At 40.2% G+C, this 21,508-nt stretch overlaps 1 protein-coding gene across 1 annotated transcript in view; it reads right to left on the bottom strand.

The window, feature by feature from the left end:
• Positions 1 to 21,508, bottom strand: part of Stt3b (STT3 oligosaccharyltransferase complex catalytic subunit B) — a 64,635-nt gene that overhangs the window by 13,668 nt on the left and 29,459 nt on the right. Inside the window, exons 2-6 of the mRNA XM_021171401.3 lie at positions 21,267 to 21,375; positions 17,856 to 18,143; positions 8,468 to 8,533; positions 7,583 to 7,682; positions 575 to 673 (exon numbers count right to left, since the gene is read on the bottom strand). Coding sequence (XP_021027060.1) covers positions 575 to 673; positions 7,583 to 7,682; positions 8,468 to 8,533; positions 17,856 to 18,143; positions 21,267 to 21,375 — 662 coding nt within the window. The remainder of the gene's footprint in view (positions 1 to 574; positions 674 to 7,582; positions 7,683 to 8,467; positions 8,534 to 17,855; positions 18,144 to 21,266; positions 21,376 to 21,508) is intronic.

Genomic DNA, 21,508 nt, shown 5'->3' on the forward strand with positions numbered 1-21,508 from the left:
TGTGCTGGTGTACTGGCTTGTGTTTTGTCAGCTTGACAGAAGCTAGAGTTATCTGAGAAGGGGCAGTACAACTGAGAATGAGATCAGATTGGCTGACGGACAAAAGTGTTCGAGTATCTCCTTGATTAATGACTGATGTGGGAGGGACAAGCTCACTGTGGACGGTGGGTGCCAACCTTGGGCTGGGGGTCCTGGGTTGTCTGAAAAAGCAGGCTGAGTAAGCCTTCGGGAGCAAGCCAGTAAGCAGCACCCCACGTGGCCTATGCTTCATGGTCCTGCCTTGAGTTTCTGCCTTGATTTCCCTCAGTGATGGACTGTGAGCAGGGTACTTAAGTCACATGAATCCTTTCCTCCTCGAGTAGGCTTTAGTCAGTGTTTCATCACAGCAACAGAAAGCTAAGTACACCATCTATTATTATTAAAACCCTTTACAAATTATGATATAAGAAAGAGCCTGAAACCTCATTTTAGTGTCAGTATAGAAGGAAAAATGATTAAGGTCACACATACATCTTAAGCAGATAAAACATTTACAATGTCCTTTCATCTCAACTTCAAACACTAGTTTCCATACCTGCAGCTGCCATGTGCTCGCTTGTTCTGATTGGCTGAAATCCCACAAAAGGTATCTGCATGGATAATATTAAACCCACAATGTAGAAAGTGCTATATGCTATAAAAACAAAACAGGAAACAAGGGTAATTTACTACTGCCATTAAATACTCAACACATAAATATATTAAAAAAATCTTCTTAGAAAAGCTAACAGAACTTAAACAATAGAATCTTGAAGTGGATATGATATATGAATGTTAGTTGCATTACAGACCATAAATATTCTATCTACTTTTAAAAGTATCGTTTGTAGACCTCACTCACAATTTCAGAGACTCGTGCTACCTTTCGAGCAAATGGAAATCACATTTCTAAAACGTCACCATTAGTAATTATTGATAAGAGCCAAGAAATTCTGCAACTGCACTTGCATTAAGTAACTACCATTGCTGTGTTATTAATCCAAGATGCTCATGACCTCACAAACACCTACCACCAATCATGTGTGCCCACTAGTCTCAGAAGCTCGGAGTATCTTGTGCCTTCTATGCAGTTTCCTAAGACTTCTCAGGTAGAAGCTGAAGTGTTTAAAAAGGAAAAGAAGCTGCCAGTCACGGAAGTCAGTCTAACAGAAAGACTGTTTGCTCTGCTCACACTGCTCCTAAAGCACACAGCTGCTGTAGCGCAGTGGCAATGTGTGCCAAAGACTGGTTTGCCACTCATGGCTACAGATCGACATTAGGTCATCTGACAGGAGAGAGTATTAGGGGTAACTGGAACTAAAATTCTATCAGAAGATAAAAGGTTTATCTAAAATAAGCTGATGTGGAAATAGTATTCTAGTCATAAAATTTATATACATCATTTTCATAAATGTACTTGATGTTCAGTTTTGGTTAAATAAGTCAGTATAAAAAGGGAAGTCTAGGATACCTTCGAAATAGAAGATGCTCCTGCATGTTCTTTGCCTGCTATACTTGTCACAACACAGCACAGAACATATGTTTCCCTTCTCCTTGCCTTTAGAGTTGTATTTATCTGCTCTTAAAAGAAACTAATTTTTAGAAGGGAAATTGTGAACCATTAGTTCAAATGCTACACTGCTTCCCAAGCTGTCTGCTAAGTTATAACTACTGTGTTGGAAAGATAAGCTCATAAATACAATAGAAAGGGCCAGAGCTTGTGGGGAGAGTTTTCAAAAACTCAGAACTAATGAAGGCCACAGTTCTGCCAGCCACTCAAAGTAAACTCTGCAGACACACTGATGCTGCAGTGGTATGCCCCTTTGTGAAATATTCAAGTAAAATCCAAGTTATCACAATGTTTAATCTGCTTATGTGGTCAAGGGGCCTTCTAGTAAGTTTCTTTTATTAATTAATCTGTGTTGAAGCCCTGGTAAGAGTCAGAAGCAGAATGGGAGAAAAAAAAAGAAAGAAAGAAAGGAAGAAAGGTACGCATCTTACAGTGTGGAACCCACACTCCAGCCAGGAACAGAGGCACTATAGCAAAGACTGTGAAGAGTGCAGTTTCTCCTCAGTGAGGCCTGCAAACACCAAACACTGCAAAATCACCTCAGCCTGGGGCTGCCTCCAAGAAACAAACAAGGAATTCAGCAACACTCACAGGATTTGGACTGAATATAATAGACACTACAAACTCAATTTAAAAACAATAAACTATTCTCCTTTTTAAAAAGCCAAGGAGAAAATGAGGCAGTAAAACTACCTTACAACGAACAAGCATATGACCATCCCAGAGAAAAACCCATCTTCTTCACCCCACCCCAGAGAAAACACCCCCACCTCCTCCTCCACACGGCTGCTTGAGTTCTTATCGGTAAGGAGAAGCAATACCAGGGCTGGGGAGTGGCTCAGCAGTGAGGCACTTGTCTAGCATGCCTAAGGCTCTAGGTACTCTTCAGGACACGAAATACCAAAGCAACCAATAACAAGTCTCTATGGAAACAAAGCACTAGAGGCCACGTTAATAGGCAGAGTGTCAAAAATGAACTCAAGGAAAGGGTAAGTTCTTATTGCTTGGCTCATGTCAGACAAAGTAACAGAAACGGACGTCACAGCTCGAAAGGCCTGTGCACCAGCCTCCTCCTTTCACCTGAGCCACTGAAGCCGCTCTGCAGGACCCTGCACAGACCCCGAGTTCTGTATAAAGGAGCTGGACCCACAGCAGCCTGAGCTGATTGATAGCTGTGGATCCCTGGATGCTGTCAAGTGTTCACACAGGAGAAATACATATCCGACTCACAGAGCCCTTCAACACACAGGAAACCACTCGTACCAGATCAAGGTTGTGACTGCTAGCTAAGCTCCACAGTGCCAAAACTCACACTTACACAAGATACTGTGCTTCCTAAATTTATAAAATAGCACTCATAACTCAATATCTAATTTAAATCTCACAAACTTTAAAAAACTTAAAACATAGAAAGTGGAAAATTAGATTCACATGAATAGAAAGACATGAAGATGAAGAAGAAACACCTCTATCCACTATAAAAATAAAGTACTTTTCCCTCCAGATTGTATGACAGTACCAAATAGTGTACTTTCAAAAAGACCTTATATCTATGACAATCGGGACATTTTCAAAACAGAGAATCCTGGTAAGAGCAATCCAAACTGGCCTCTAAGTCCATCTGAGGAGCAGGGAGAGCACAGCAGGAGGAGGAGGCTTCTACAAGCAGGAGCAGGAGCAGGAGCAGGAGCAGCAGCATAAAAGGCACACGCCGTCCTCACAGGACCTCAGCAGCACACCCGCAGCACCGCTCCTTCCTCAAACTCCACTAGGAGCCATTACCAAGCCACGGCCCCAGCCAGCCCAACTTTCTACGCAGCTACACTAACCTATTTCTCGACTCTTACACTATTCCATCAAAGAAGTGAGCTCTAAGAAAGAGCACAACCCAATGATGTCGTAAATCACTCATTACATCATAAAAGTGCTACCACACTGCCATCCTGTGGAAACACAGTTCCTGGCATTCATTGCTGCAGACTATGCTCCTAGCTAGAAAAATGCCCCGTAAAACAACTGGACTTATTCACATGTACAATTTAGTTTTACTCAAAGAAAACTCTGTTTAGAGAGAAATCAATAGAAATCCTAATCTTGTTTTTCCCCAGAATATTTGAGTGGCAGTGGCATGGCAGGTAGTGGACCTGTGGCCAATGGCACACTGGGCTCCAGGTCCACTGAGACTGTAGGTAGGTTGAGAAGAGTGTTTGCTGCACTCACTTCCATACCTCACTGAGAAGCCATTACAACTCGGCAGCACTCTCTGGGCCATCTTTTATTCTGGAGTGTCAGTGCATGATGTGGAGGTCAGAGGACAACCTAGAGGTCTCCACCTTCCTCCTTGAGACAGGGTCTTTCTTGGCTGTTGCATACCCTAGCGATTGAATTATGGAGCTACCATGGCTGCTTCAAATGTGTTGCAGTCAGGGCCTCACACAGCGCCTCTCACCTTTCCTCTGCCCACGTCTCTGGAGTTTAAGTTACTACCACTCTTCTTTCTGCAGGCTTAGAGAAGGGTCTCTGAACACACAGCCCATTTACTACATTAACCCACCATAGGGCCCGCCAGCCCTGTAAGTTACTTCATCTCTTGTTCAGTGTCTAATAGGAACAGCTAACAAAATATATCCCTCTTCTGTTAGACAAGATACAGAGGAGAAAGACCTTACAATCCAATCAGTTCCACCTGACTGCTATCAAACAATATTAAAGTTCTAAGAATGTTGAAAAGTTTACTTAATAAAGTCACCTTGCTACTTTGTGAACACTCTGGCTACTGAGAGTTTTGGGAAACCGGGTAAAGCCTGGGGAGAGCAACAGAGGCAGGAAATAGGCTCTTCTGACTAGCAGGGAAGCTGGATGTGCGCAGAGGCACAGATATACACTCTCCTTCCCAGGGACACTGCTCATAGCGACCAGGTAGAGCATGTCACTGAAACAGACATTTTACAAGGTCCAAATTTGTAAAGGCAGGAAGCTATGACTTAAACTACTCGAGCAGAGATTATCACACTTTCAAATGGAAAAAAAGTATTGCTGGGCGGTGGTGATCCACGCCTTTAATCCCAGCACTTGGGAGGCAGAGGCAGGCAGATTCCTGAGTTCGAGGCCAGCCTGGTCTACTGAGTGAGTTCCAGGACAGCCAGGGCTACATAGAAAAACCCTGTCTTGAAAAACAAAACAAAACAAAACACAAAAACAAAACAAAAAAAAAAAAATAAAGAAAGAAAAAAGAAAAGAAAAAAAGCATCTTCTGCTGCTACCCCATGGGAAATCAAGGATGAGAATAGAGGAAATCTACCCAGATTTAAAATTCTAGTTCTGGACTGGAGAGATGGATCGGCAAGATCCAGTCAGTTGGCTTGGATCTTCCAAATGACCTGGGTTCAATTCCTAACACCCACGTGATGGCTTACAACTGGGGTTCCAGGGGATCTGATGCCCTCCTCTGACTTCAGCAGGCACAAAGGCATGTACACGGTGCACACATACATGCAGACAAACAAAATAGGTATGTGCAAAATAAAAATAAGTTTCAAATTCTACTTCTGTCTTACAGAAGCAATTCAGCAGTTCTGACAAATGTTAATGAGACACCATCAGAACACAGGAGAGTAAGAGCACACTGTGTGAACACATAAGGGAGAACTCAGGAAATCCAACTCCCCTTTCCGCCTGAGATGATAGTCTCACTATGTAGCTCTGGCTGTCCTGGAACTCTCTATGTAGACCAGGATGGCCTCAACTCAGAGATCCGCCTGCTTCTGCCTCTAGATGGTTGGGATTAAAGCTATGTGCGCACCCACCCTTCCTGGCTAATTCTGCTTTTAAAAAATGAGATACTGTGACTCAATCACTCTTGCAGCTATGCAGGAACTGTACCTACCTAGTATGTGTCAAAAAGTACAACAGACAAATAATAGCAAACATAATTTACAAATAAAACAGATTTAAAAGAATTTAAACAAAATTGCAAATTTATTCCACTAAAAATCATTTAGGACTTTCCTATTCGTTTAGGGAAGGTTGCAATTCTTTACCCCACGCTAGCCTGAAATTCACTGTGATCAAGGTTGACATCAAACTCTGGGCATCCCCTTGCCCCAGCCTCCCAAGTATTAGATTTTAAGTGAGCAGGCTTTTAGACAGACCTAAGCATCTCATGTAGTCTAAGCATCTCATGTAGTCTCCTAACTTCTACACAGAAGTGCTCCTGAACAAGTTGACAGGGACGATTCTAAGACTGGGCTCACCTATGACAGCACCAAAGCCATATTCCACTTTTGTTCGTAGATATGGAAAAAATCTCTGTCTGTATTAACTGAAGAAGGCTTTTGATCAAAGATTTCTGTTAAGTCATAGTAAGAAAGGCCCTGGCTCTACTATTTTTAGTCTTAAGACAGAAAGATACTGCTAGACCTGTCCGTTCAGGGAATGAGTGTTCCTTGCTCCCCTAGAAAGCATTTACTGTAACCAACACAAAGACCTGTAAGCAAGAGAGAGGCCAAGACAAATGTCTTTCAGCACCGCCATTGGCCCTGTTCATATAGCATGAAGGTAAAACTCAAAACAGATCATCGTCTCTAAAAGGATCAATCTAGGAAGCATGGAAACTACTTTATGCTTTTATAAATAACCCAATCATGCAAAATAATGTATCTAGTTTATAGGATGCAAGAGCAATCTCCTATCTTGGTAAATCTTTACCTGTCACAAATATAAAATCATACATCTTTTTATTAATTCCAATAGCTTGGATCAAATCCACCAAAACTACGTATGATAGTAATTAAATAATCTAAACAAATGTAATCAGGAAATTGTGCTACAAATATGAAAGTATTATTCCAAATAGTATATGGTAATAAAAACCCTATTAGACAATCAAAATAGGAGTGTCAGAATAAGTATTACAAACATGTTATATAAGAAACTTCAAAGCTGTTATGTGAACCTTTGACCACTATCTATGGTGTGTCTGCCCTCTGCCTACCACATAAATTCAGGGTAATTACTGCTACTAATATGAGGCGTTTAATATAAGCTATTTTTAAATTAGCAAAACTTTCTTACACATTTAAGGCTGGCTTTGAACTTGCTCTTCTCTTACCTCTTAGATCTGAGACTACAAACATGTACAACCACACTTGGCTTCTAATTAATAAGCTTTACCAAAGTCCTGTTACCTACAGAACAAATCGCCTCACCTCGAATAACCAGTGTAAATTTCAAAAGCAAATAAAAACTGTAGTACAGAAACAATTTTCTTTTTTAATTCTAAAAAAGTATTTATTTTATGTGCATTGGTGTTTTGTCTGCATGTATGTTTGTGTGAGAGTGTCAGTTCTTGGAGTTACAGACAGTTGTGAGCTGCCATGCGTGTGCTGGGAATTGAACCTGGGTCCTTCCTCTGGAAGAGCAGTCAGTGCTGTTAACTGCTAAGCTCTTTCTCCAGCCCTAAGAAATCATTATTTTAAGTCACTCTGTGAAGTTTTAGCTGATGTGTCTCCCTACACCATGTTTAACTTTGACATTTTATATCCAAGCTCTCATCAACTTACGTGAAATTCTTGTGATAAAACAGTACAGGTTTTACATCTCTGCTCTTCTGCAGTTTTATTAATAACCACAGCCCTATAAGGAATGTTCTACTATATAATGCTTCTACCCACTGATTGCTCCCTGAAGACCTTGGACCAAGCCAGCTCATTGATAAATTCAGGCACAGGTAATGCAGAACCAGTCACACAAATTAACTATTTTTACATGTTACTGCATGTGAACGAACACATGAGGCTTGTTTTGGGGCAATCTCCCTGCCCCCCCTACTGGTTTTTGTTTGTTTGTTTATTTGTTTTGCTTATTTGTGACAGGGTCTCATGTAATCAGCACAGGGCAAGTTAAACATAAAAAATGTACTGCCTTTTCATGGGCAATTACTGAGCAAACAAAAGTTGTTTACTAAGAGCGCAGTTTAGAGGCAGAGCCACTTACCTATGTAGACTCTCTTGCTGTACCTCTGCATCAGCAGCAATACAAACACATGGAGAGGGATGAGGTTGATGATGAAGACATAACCTCCCCACGCAGAGACCTGTGGGAAAAGAGAGGCTCAGACACATGGCTCCTATCTCTCACTTCCTAAAACAAGTGTGTCTCATTTGTCATGACAACCTAAATATGAGAAAAAGTAAAATGCTAGGATTTGGGGGAATTGTTTTACTGATAAGTAAAATAAGATGATCCCATAAACCTAGTAAGCTTTTCTAAACTCAGTGGAGAATGGCTCAAGTTAGATTTGATTTAATAGTCAGACTAAGAACATCACATGACTTAACTTAGAAGAAATAGGCTGTCCTGGAAATGAATAGAAGAAGCAATACATTTTTAGACAAAACCAACAAGCTTTTATTCCATCTATTTATGATGATCTATTCACTGAAAGAAGGTTCACTGAGCTTAAGAATGAGGGATTCTGACTCTGGTCAGAGACTCAGTTAAAGGGGCACTCACAAACCCTGGCCACACTGTGCGACTCTTGACAGTGCTGATTGGCTGAAGCTGTAACATGGATTACAAGAACACACACACACACACACACCCATCGATTTGTATTATATGTAATCATATCTTTAAAATCAGAGTAATCACAGATAGATACTAAGTCTAAATAAATATTCTTAAAAGCCAATGTTCGGGACTGACTTTCATATGTTTAAAATAGACAAGGTCTTTCAGGATCAGCTTGTTCTAATTTAGTTACAAGATTATCAAATTGACTTATGAGGACATACATTAGCATACAAAAATGTCTTAAAGTAACTTCTAAGAACACACACACACACACACACACGGCAGGCAGGCAGGCCCAGGTCTTACCATGTAGAAATATGACAAGCAGCAGCACATTGTCCAGAACACAGATCCGGTCTTCACAGACTTTACCTAACAACAACAAATGCAAATGCCATTGTAAAATGGAAAGGTTGAGTGAGGAATGAGGCTTGGCTACCCCAACTGACTAAAATATACCTTTATAGTGCTTGAACAAGATGTATTTTATAACCTAGTCTTTTTGGTTAAAGTAAAAAGAACAAATAAAGAAAAATTACCTGTTTTCATTTTCTGCCATGAAATGGTTAATGTCAATAAACTGGAGCCTTAAATAAATGTGTTCAGTAAATCTACATTTTCATATAGTTGATCTACTAGGCTTGTATGTTTTTTCATCTGAATTCAGGGTCATATATATGATTTAAGTTTCCATTTTGAAAAACTTACAATAAGAAAGTTTTATTATCATAATCAACATTTTAAATGTATATTGTTGAATTGTCTTCCAGAGGGCCTAATACCTAAGTAACTTCTCAGTAACCTATATTAGAAAGGTTATATACAAATAAATCAAAGTTCAACCAATCTTGTCTTAAGGTAGTGATTTCCAAATGAGTTTGTGACCTAAAAAAGCAAATTATTAGCATCTTCAAAATAAGTGACACAGACCCAGACATACAGCAAATGGTCACCTTTAAGATGAATACCCAAGAAAAGATAAGAACGGTTCCTATCACAAAGAAGTCTATATTCAAAAAGTTTTCTGTCTTTGTGCTAAGAGGCATGTTCAACAAACCTAAGTGAATTTCCAGAAAGTCTTTTTAAAAACAGGTTTTTAATAATACAGTGTAGTTAACTCCAGGTGATATCTAGACTTTGGTACAAAATATGAAAACGAATACAACGAAAAGAAGCAAGGAAGGGGGAGGGAGAGGAAAGAAAGCATTTCTAGTTCATTGCTCTCAGTGAGAACAGGGGGAAACATTTATTAAAATGATGGCCATTGAAACCAGCCTGAGATAATCTATTTGAGGAGTGATTGAGGAGAAATGTCATTACAAACCCTGTAGCGCTAAAAAGACTAAAGTAACAGGTACAAATGCCCTACCAGGAAGAACAGCGGACACCAGGGAGATGGGGGGCTGAATGCGCAGAGGCTCCTTTCCCAAAAGCCAAAAAGGTGCCTGGAGAATAAAATGGTCAAGAAAGCAGAGGACAACCCAGGATAGCCCTGTAAGGCAATGGGATCAGCATAACACAGTGTACAGTGTACATAACCAAACAGTGGGACAAACAGACGGTCACCACGAACTTGGCAAACTCCAAACACATGAGGCCATCTACCACTCTGCCACCTAAAGTTACAAGAATAGTTAAGACAGGCAGACTTGCCAGGGACCAATGACACAGCTCTGGATGAAAATGCCCTGAGAAGAGTCTGAGATAAGTGTATTACACTCTCACACTCTCTCTCTCTCTCTCTCTCTCTCTCTCTCTCTCTCACACACACACACACACACACACACTGGCTTGGGAGTTGAGACGTTGAAGGCACTCATCACCCCCAGACTAATCACTCTGTGCTAATACTTGAATCCTCGGCTGACATGAATTTATGCAGACAGCAGTGATCTTTCGGAAGCTCAACTGAATTAGAAAGGTTAGAAGTAAAGGTAACAGCAGATGCACTGCTCTAAACACCACAGAGTTGCCAGCTTTAGCTCTGGTTTAACAATCCAGCACAGCTCACAAAAATGAAACAAAATCCAAAGTTTTAGCACTATCTGTAATGCCAAGAGTCACCAAGAGTCACCAAGAGTCCAAGGCTGAAGCCATGCTCGGGGACAAAGAAAGCAGTCAGCAGAAACTTGATTAGGATGGACTAAGGTGCTGGATTTAGAGGACACAGACTCCAGTCAGCTGTCACAAATTACCCTAATCCCAGCACTTGGGAAGCAGAGGCTCTAGATCTCTGTGAGTTCAAGGCCACCCGGGTCTAAAGAGTGAGATCCAGGACAGCCAGACCTACAGAGAGAAACGCTTTGGCTTTTGTTTTGTTACAATAAGGAACTTCAGTAATGAAGTGAAATATGTACATTTTTGTACTCATGAAATAAAAAACTAGAAGCAACTAGAAATCTGAGAGTACAAGCATAAACGAACAAGAAAACTCACCAATAAAAAACCATTCCAAAGAACACACAGAAAACTCCAGAAAGCAAAGAGACTTTGAAGAGATGGGATAGGGCACCCATTTTTAAATCAGAATTGTTCAAAGTTTATGGTGGACAATCTACAGAGCCATGAACCCCAATATGCCAACAAGTATAATAACTAAAAGCCAAATTAGACAACAGTCAAAGGACTGAAAAATAAAGACAAAAAAGAAAAAAGAAAAGAAGGAAGGAAGGGAGAGAGAGACGGGGAGAGGGAGGGAGGGGGAGGGAGGGAGAGAGATTGATTGATTCTGAGAGGAAGAGTAAGGAAAATAACCATAGGGGAAAATGCTTATTAACTGATCTCTGATCAAAAACCAAAGGAGTAGCCCTAAGAAACTATCATGAAGACAGGCTGCTCGGTGTGGTATATAGGCCTGTAATTCCAGCACTTGGAATAAGAAGTTCAAGGCCAACCTCAGCCTTACAGCAAATTTAAGGCCAGCCTGAGTTGATCCATCATAACAGAACAAAAGCAATCAATTGTAAATATATATGCGTGTATATGCATATGTGTATACATGCATATAATATAATTATTATCTGGACTTTTTTAGGAGAGTGATACATAAACATATATGATGATAATGAAATAAGAGAAAAACAATGGAGCCACACTGCTAAAATGTACTACAATTATCTTAACAACTTGAGGCAGACTGTACTCAAGATGCACAGGAACCACTATACACAGGAAAGATTTTTTTTAAAAATTGAAAAACTAAAATAAAAAAATATACATTAGAGATAGAAAGATGCTATATTACAAATATAAATAGAATCACAGAATAAATGGTGCTAAGTGTGAATTCACCAAACAAAAGGCAGACTTGGTTAGGACAGATGAGCAAGGTACAACTTTAGAGATGAAGCGTTTGAATTTAAAGCTTCTCCAGGGTCCAGTAATCTTTTTCTGAATGAGAAGAAATCAATGTAATTGGGGGAGGGAGTTAGCCCAGAAGCTAGATCAACTTTCGCCAGGCTAATCAACTAGAAAGGGAGGACACAAAAATATTAAAAGCAGAAATGAGACATCATTACAGACTACACAGGAATTAACTTGTGCCAACAAAGCACACAATTGATATGAAATACAAATGGTTCAAAGTGGACACACATTACTAATTACTCATGAAGAGAAAAATCAGATCAGAACAATAACATTAAAAAACTGATTCAGCTTGGGATTGGAGAGATGCCCCAGCAGTTAAGAGCACTGACCGCTCTTCCAGCCAGAGGTCCTGAGGTCAATTCCCAGCAACCACATGGTGGCTCACAGCCATCTGATGCCCTCTTCTGGTGTGTGTCTGAAGACAGAAACAGTGTACTCACATGCATTAAAAAAAAAAAAATCTAAACAAAACAAAAAAACCCAAACTGATTCAACAATTAAAAATCTTTCAAGGTCCACTGGTGAATTCCATGTTATATAAGAGACAATGGCAATTTCATGGAAACTTTTTCAGAGCATCCAAGAAGAAAACACTCCCTAGATCATTTGTGAAGCCTCCTGCAAACCTGATATCAAAATCAGACAAAAATACAAGAAAACTACAATCCAGTCTTTCCCACCAATGTAGATATAAAACTCCTAACAAAATACACATAATATAAACACAGCAGTATGCACTTCTAGCAAATATTTATCTCATGAAACAAAACTATTGTAACTTCTGAAGAAAAAAAAAAGGAAAACAAGCAAACAAACAAAACGAAAAAAAAAAAAAAAAACCCTAGCCCTGCGAGCCCTTGCTGGGGTAATTCTGAACTTTGAGGAACATTTGGCAATGCTAGAGACACATTTGGTTGTCATAACAGGAAGACCTAGAGTATATAAAGGTAGATAATTTATCAAATATAATACATGACACAGCAAAATTAATTCAAGCAAAATATTAATGATGCAGAGGATAAAAAAACATGACTGTAGCAAAGGTCAGAACAATGTGATCAACCTTAAACAGAGACAGAAAACAAAGTCTAACCATGAACTGCTAAACTGAACACCAAGGAAAGATTTCTTAAACTATAATAAAGCACAGTGGCCCTCAGCTACAATCATCGCACGGGCGGGTGCTTCTCTGTGCTTCCACTTGAGTCAGAGCACGTGGAAGCTTGCTTCTGATGTTCAACACTGAACTTAGATTCTAGGCAGTACAAACCAGGAAGGAAGAGTAAATATACACACTGGAGAGCAAAAGGCAAAACAGCCACTTTGACCTGGGGAGAAGGCAGATAAAATGACCTTGGTATGTTTAAAATCTTAGGAAATCTTTAGCAAATAAAGGAAAGTAATGTGTAAGTTGGTTACAAGAGACATGACCAATACCTAAGAATGTCCATTACACAGAACGGGTGTCCTATGACAGCGATGCGCCAACAAGGGAAGCTCAGGCCCTACATCACTGGAATAGAAAAGATGGGGATCAGAACAAGGCCGGGATGGCCCCTCCCATCACTCCTATTCAACACAGTACTACAATTACTACAAGTCCTAGCAAATTCAACAAGGGAAAAAAAAAAAGAAAAAAGAAAAAAGAATGCAGACTGGTAAGGAAGAAGTAAAGCTGACGTTATTTAAAAGATGACACGGCGGCCGTCTAAGGAGGAAACCTCAAGGAATCAAAACTACGGATTCACACAACAGGATACAAGTAGCAAATAACACCTGATATTTACATACATAACATCCACTTAACACAGTACATATATTAGCTCATAAAAATGAATTTAAAAATATGTACAGAATGTATGTACAGAAAACCAGCAAACTTTGATGAAAGAAATCAAAAGATTTTAATATAGAAACATTCCACATTTGAGTTAGGAATGCTCAATATAATCAAATGTTTTCGGTTAAAAAAAACTAATTCAAAAGTCTGCATAGAAAAGCAAAAGACTCAGAAAAGCCAACATGGTATTAATAAAGAAAACACAGGGGTGATACTACCTCGGTTTTAAGACTTACAAATTCAAGACAGTCAAAAGGATCATAACTAAAAATCACATAAATATAAATCAAAAGGTAGGAGGCTGGAGAGATGGCTCAGTGGTCAGGAGCACATACTCCTTTTGCAGAGGTCCTGAGTTCAATTCCCAGCAACCACATGGTGGCTCACACCCATCTATAATGGGATCTGGTGCCTTCTTATGGCCTGCAGGCATACATGTAGGCAGAACTCTGTATACATAATAAATACATCCTTAAGAAAAAAAATTCAAGGTTCATAATCACAATGCCTTTTACAGCAGCCTAACAAAAAGCACTGTACAGGACAAGAAATAATTATCAAACAGAGGAGAAATCCCTCAGATTGGGAGAAAAATCTCTGCCAGTAATTCATCTAGCAGGGGCCTGATAATCAGGATATATAAGAGTTCAAAAAAGCCAATGCCAAAAAGAAAAATAATCCAATCAACAAATGAGCAAATGGACAGTTCTCAAAACAAGTACAAACAGCCAATGAAAACATGGAAAAATGTTCAGTGTTCAGCTAGCATGCAAATCAAAACTGCAATGGAAGCACCCACTTCCACTGGCTACCATTAGGAAAGCACGGCAGTGCCGGGAGGACATAGGCTAAGGTCACCCTTAATGCCACGGTGGAAGCGCACTGCAGCTCTGCATTCGAGATCATGGAAACATCTCCTGGCTACCCTTAATTTCACTATGGAGCTACTGTAACCAAAGCTGTGGTGCTGGAATTAAGAGGCATGTGAGCAGAGGCACAGCAGGACAGGTGACTTCAGACGTAAAGCCACACATACAGAGAATTGACTTTTGACAAGACTGCTAAGATCATTCAGGTAGAAGTTAAGAGGGTTGTTTTGTCAAGGGGCCCAAATACCAAAAACAATTACGATTATGAATAAGAGCCAAGCCAGGGAACCCATATTTCCCAATTTCAAAATGTACTACAAAGTTCTGGTAGGTCAAACAGTGGGTGCTGGCACAAGGACACACACACCTTCCACTCTAGGTAACCTTGGCATGTGTGTTCAAATAACTCTGACAAGGTACCAACAGAAAACATATGACAACCAAAGAGTACACATGGCTCCAGCTGCGTATGAAGTAGAGGTCCTTGGTTCTGTGGAGACTTGGTACCCCAGCATAGGGGGATGCTAGGGCAATGAGACAGGAATGGGTAGGTAGGTGTGTGGGAGAGTGGCCTCACAGTTAAAAGGGGTGGGGTTGGGGGAGGGGGAACATAGGATGGGGGTTTGTGGAGGGAAAACTGGAAAGGGGGACAACATTTGAAATGTAAACAAATAAAATATCCAATAAAAAAAGAAGTCAGTATGCAAATTAATACATTTGGACCTTTGTTTAAGTATCATTTATAAAATAATGAATGGAGCAACCTCAATATAAACCTTAAAACAACTATGAAATTCTTTTTTTTTTTTTGGGGGGGGGGGTTGGTTTTTCAAGATAGGGTTTCTCTGTGTAGCCCTGGCTGCCCTGGAACTCACTCTGTAGACCAGGCTGGCCTTGAACTCAGAAATTCGCCTTCCTCTGCTTCCCAAGTGCTGGGATTAAAGGCGTGTACCACCACTGCCCAGCACAACTATTAAATTCTTAAACGAAGACATAGGGCAAGAGCTCACAGTGATGTTTTACAGTGACTTCCTGGATAATAGGAACAAAAGACAATGTTGACAAGTTGAACTTCATGAACATTAATTTTTATATATCAAAATATGTTCATGGGGTAAAAAGGCAGACCATAAATGGGAGAACCACATAGAAATAGATAATCCATAAAGGATTAGTAGCAAGCATACAGAGAGAACTACTAAAACTCAACTCAAATATGAGAAGGGGACTTTACTAGCACCAGATAAACCAAGCCAGGTATAAAGGTATGCATGGAACCCCAGCTATCTGGGAGGCTGCAGCCAGAATAGTGAGGATTTGAGGCGAGCCTAGGCCCAGAGTAAGAAACAGCCATCAAAGAGCAGGTGCTGGTGAACACATGCAGTCGGTAGACACCTCTGCTCGCCACTGATAGAAACTGGAAATGGCAGTTATGGAAAGTGGCACAGTGGTCCACAAAAGACTAAAAGATTAACTGTTATTTATACAAGTGTATATGACAGGTCTCTACCTATTCAATTAGCCAAAGACAGTGAGACAAAAGGTAGAACGGTTGCATTTTATAGGACGTGAGTGGGTCTTATGAATGGCCACAAAACATTACAAGTATAGACCACATTTCTAAACCATGGCACTTGGCACATGTTATATTCTGTGTGTTCTACCATAATGAAAACAGCTGGAGGGAAAATAAAGTAGATATATGTGTGACAATTATGCTAAACACAAAAACCAAGACACTAAGCATCCATCCTATGTTGTAAGATTTCATTTAAGTCGAGTGTTCAGACTAAGTCAATAAAAGATAAAACTAGTCCGATGGCTCAGAGAGAGGTCTCAGTGTTAAAGTGCTTGCCTTGCAAGCTGGCTGATCTGAGTTGGGTTTTAGAACCTCTGTAAGGTGGGAAGAGAGAACCAATTTTACAAACTTGCCCTTTGGCCTCTACATGCGGGCCCAGCACTCGAGCCTCCGGACAGTGTCATCCAAGAGCAGCACGACATGGGACTTTCCAGTGCAGACACATGGTTCCCACACAGCAGGGAAGAGGCACTGATGAGGACAGGGTTGAGGTCCAAGCACAATTTTTAGACTGAAAAAATTTCTGTAACAGTGATGCCAGCTGCACAACACTGAATGCAGTAAGAATTAAGTGTACTCTTTAAAACAACACAAAGGAATTTTATTAAAATCTTAGAAAAAATTTTAAATATTAAAAGGTAGCTGAGACTTCAGTTAGCACACTACTACTTCAACAGTTCACACCCACCAGTTGAAAGAAAATGAAGGATAAAAAAAGTAAGCAGAAGCCAGGAATAGCAGGTAACTATGATCCTAGCACTTGGGAGGCAGAGGCACAGGCAAGGACTTTAGGGCCAGTCTCAGACACTTTCATACACATATCAAAATTGTTACAAAAATATACAGCAACACAAGGGGCTAGAAAACTACAATCTGTTTGTAAATGCCCACTGTGAGTGAGTTATTTCTAAGTGACTTTGTACCTTCACTTTTCTGTTGTACAAGTTTCCCACAATAGGGTATTCTTAGCAAACATGAGAAGTAGTAACAGAATGTAGGTGGCTGAAACAGTTAACCAATATATCCATCCAAACTTCCAAACTGAAATCAATGCCACTATTTTCTTCAAATAATTTAATTTAAAAAGTAACTGAAGCCACCCAGGCCGCCTCTCCTTTACTGACTTCTGTCTCCTCAGTGCCACTTACACACCCTATGGAGCAGATGCACATTCCTCATTGTTGTAATTTTGCTACAAACTGCAAGTGTCTAATTTGCATCATTTAAATTTCATTTTCATAATTTATCACGACTATTCACTCACAAATTTTCCCACTGGCATCATATTAACAAGATCTACTCACATTTACATGTATTATTTTTATACTAAAACTTACATGATTAAAAGGCTTTAAATAGTTTACAAAATTTTGTGTTTAGGTGTGGTGTTTTAGCCCCCCCCACCCCCCATTGTAGGCTTCGAAGAGAGTCCTTAAAGATACTTTCTGATGACGATGGCAGTACTCGAGTGTCCTAATGTCAAACTCACTCATGTGGGTGCTTTCTCTCTTTCAAACTTGAGATCGAGAGAGGCCTTCTCTATAGATCACTCTGCAGCACTCTTCCTGGAATTTCAGGCCAGGTCAAAGCGAAAACTACCCACAAGCCAGGTAGCTTTTAAGGGAAAGTATTCACATAAAAGGTGTGCATAGTTGACAGGCTGCTCCTGGTAGCTTTTTTTTTTTTTTTCCTTTTCTCAGAGACAGGGTTTCTCGGTGTAGCCCTGGCTGTCCTCAAACTCAGAAATCTGTCTGCCTCTGCCTCCCAAGTGCTGGGATTAGTTTTTTTTTTTTTAAAGCTATGACTATAAAGTAGATACAATAAGATGGTGAAAATTAAAATTTATATAGACATATTAATAGTTATTGATATACTTGGCTTGTATGCTTTTAAATGGTATAACTTTTGTTAAATGTACTATGAGTAGTAACAGATCTGTGTGAAACTCTATTGGTAAAGGACGCATGTGTGCCCTAAAGCCTTAGGGTGGAAGGTCATCACCAGCATTTAAGGTGGCTAACATTACCTGGTACTTACCCATAAGTAGTAAGTGAACTGAAGTGCAAAAATGGCAATGCCTTCATTATCAAAGGATCCCGCCACTGACCGAGATATGTACCCTGGTACGATAGCAATGAAGCAAGCAGCTAGAAGTCCTGCTCCTTGGTTCCACAGTTCTCTAGTTAGCAGGAACGTAGATATGGATGTAAGGCCGCTAAAAGTTGGTGCAAGGAATACACACACATCTCTTATGTGAACTGTTATGTTCAATGTATTTAAAATCCAATGAATAAGGCCAGCTGTTATCATCAACCCTGGGTAAACCTAGAGGGGGTAAAAAGGGAATTTGGTTACATAGTAAACAAAGTGGGGACACACACACACACATGACTTCTTCCATTTGTATTAGTATATTTCATTTGTAGTTAAGATTGAACGGAAAATTTTTACATAATACAAAATAAAATCTTTTTGGAATAGATACAAAGATCAAATTCATATAGAAATACACTTAAAAGAACAGAGAGAATATAAAACGAGAATAATTAAAATAAGAATATGCAATCATCTTTATTAATTATCTTTCCCAGTTCTGAGAACTGTCTTAGTCATTTATTTTTCAGGAGTAGTGTTTTAAACATTCTAGTTCTTATTGTGTATATATAAAAAAGAGAAATGATGAATATAAGTTAGTCTCCCCCCACTTTTCAATCTGAGATTCAGAAAGTAAACACCTCTAGCTAAGAAGGACTAGTGATTTGGAAACAAAAAAAGACTAAGAGGCTTAAAGCACTGTTTCAAGTATCAGGGATGGGAGGGGAGATTACTATCCTGGCACACCCACCCTGACACCAAAAGAAGAGCAGCAAACACAAGAAGATTCGGTACCCAGGATATTTATTCCCAGGTATTCCTCAGTTACCAAACTGTTTAACCCTGCATTTGCATCCCCAAAGGCTCTTGCTCCCAAGACCAGAGGCACGAAGGAATCGTGATACTCTCACTCGCTGGCTGCCCCACTTGAATCTGTGTGTCTTATGCCCTCCTGGCCCTGGGCTTTAACTCACCCCCTTGCTTTCTCTCCCTGACATTTATTACATTTACTAGCATTGAACACACTTTATAAATCTTATTTTTAACTGCTCAACTTCACAAGAATATAAGCTCCAGGAAAATAACTGCATTTCTCAGCATCAGTAACAATACAGGTGTAGAGTGGATATTCAGAGTCCAGTGAATGCTCAGAATAGGATCCAGGTTGAGAAGACCAGCATAGTAAGTCATTATAATTCTTAAAACATTTTGTTCCATTTCATATTCAATACGTCTAACTGCATGATTCTGTCTGCAGTACAGAAAGAAAATAGACACAAACTTGAAGTGCTTCTCAATATAAGTCAACATATCCATTAGATGGCAGATGGAACTAATGTAAGAAAACCTTCAAAATACAAAGTATTGTGAAAGGACTAAACCAAAGCCTCCCAACAACACAGCTATATTCAAACTTGGAGCTAGAGAGACGGCTCAGCTGGCTAAGAGTACTTGCTGCTCTTACAGAGAGGACTCGGGTTCAGTTCCCAGCACCTTCATGTTAGTACACAACTATTCACAACCCCAGTTCCTATGGCTCCTGTGGTTCTATAGGCCCTACGCATGCATATGGTGAACAAACACAAATGCATGTACACATAAGTTTAAGATTGAATACATACATATTTAAACTTTAAGGGAAAAAAAGAATACTCTTCCGATGTAAAAAAACAAGGGAGTTCAAATTAAGTAGGCATTCAGATTACTAGTATCCACAAGAGAGAGAAAGCAAAAAAGCCCAAGAAACCAGGTGTAATATGTGCTTTGTAGCCAGAGGTTCAGTGGTTTTACCTTGGCACAGGAGTCAGAGAAAAGGCCTAGTTCCTAGCAAAGTCAGATCCTGTTATGAAACTAAACTGGACAATTTCTTCTCATTCATCAGGGAAGTCAGGAAGGAACTCTGCCTTCCTAAGTAGGAACAAAGTCCCACAGAGGTAAGATTGTTCCAAAACTACAGTAGTGTTAGAGTATAAGAAGCCCCAGACTAGATCTGCAGAGATAGCTCAGATGAAGACCTGGCTTCACCCACAAGCCGCACATAAATCATGGACTATTGGCACTTGCTTGTAGTCCTGTGCTGGGAGATGGGGAATGGCATGGCAGGCAGAGGCAGGGAGATACCTGGAGTTTGCTGAGCAATCAACCTGGCCCAACTAGAGAGCTCCAGGCCAGTGAGAGCCTCTGCTCCAACAACAATCCCAAGGAGGACAGCACACAGGGAACATCTGTGGCTGACTTCTCGTCTCCACAAGTACATGTGCACCCACCTGTGAATATATGTGCACACACACATGCACCACTCTTTCTAAACACGGAAGGAAGGAGTATGGAGTAAATTAGAATGCATTAAGGTTATAATCAAGTATGGAAAACTAAAAGGCCTTGACTATAATACATCTGAAAATTTAAAAAAGCACTACAAAGCCCTCCTTGTTTACAGGCTAAATGCAATTCTAGGCAGGCCTGGTGGCTTGTACCTAGTATTCCATCACTCGAGAGGCTGAGGCAGAAGGCTTACTGTTGAATGCAAGGCTAGCATGGGCTACAGAACAAGCATAAAAGAAACCAAAAGCCCCCAGATGAAGCAGACCCTAACAGATTAACATGAAAGGAAGGATAATGAAAACACCACCCGACTCAGGGAGTGCAGCAATGACCTCGACCACCAGAAACACAGCCTACAGTGGACAGAGGCTCAACGTTTCGACCAACAGCACAGGCAGCTGGGAGGGGAGCATAAAAATAAACTCAAGGATTTAGAAAAAAGGAATGAATCTGAATTAATGAGAGGGAGAGAGAGAGAGCAGACACTTATGAGGAGTGATGCTGATAAACCTGTAGCATCAAAATTCAAGAAGAAACGAAAGTGTACAAACTTCTCCGAGAGCTGCCTGCCACATCTTCCCCCTTCTCTAGGAGTTCTCCTTACACACTGAACCCTAAGAACCTCAGGTCATCCTTCTGGATGCAGAACACTCTACCCTACTCAATAAGGTTCAATTATCTACATTAATTCAGAGGCTTGAGGCTGGAAACATTTAATTAATTTGATTTTCAAAATTTTTATTTCCTTCCCCCAAAAGCGTTTAAACTCAATTGTTCAGAAACAAAGTGAAAAAGCACTCTGGACTTGAGGCACTCTGTGACAGCAGATTCTTAATCCAGCCTCTGACTTCAATCAGAAATGGGGGCAGTGTGAGATATCCTACAAATAAACTGCCAAGAACAGAGCTGAGAAACACCGGCTACTTAGCCACGGAAGATGTGTCTGTGAACTAAGGACGGCCTTCCGAGACCCTTGTCCCTTAGCAGGAAATGCTTTACAGTTACCGCAAAGGTAAGGAATATACTTACGGTGCCACCCACTATTCTTCCCAGTGGGTACCATGCTCTTTCATCAAACCAATTTAGAAACTCATAGAATCCATGAGATGCAAGATGATGTGTTGATCTATAGTTAAACCTGGACAAAAGAGAAGAGGAAATGTTATAAAAAAAGTTAACACAAGGACACCTTTCTTTATATTCAATATATGGCTACACATATCTCACTATGAAGAGGGAACTGTGAAGCAAGCCCCTGTGAAGGAAGAGGC

Source organism: Mus caroli, unplaced genomic scaffold (assembly GCF_978045245.1).
Source record: "Mus caroli unplaced genomic scaffold, Mus_caroli_1 scaffold_11, whole genome shotgun sequence".
NCBI classification, from domain to species: Eukaryota; Metazoa; Chordata; class Mammalia; order Rodentia; family Muridae; genus Mus; species Mus caroli.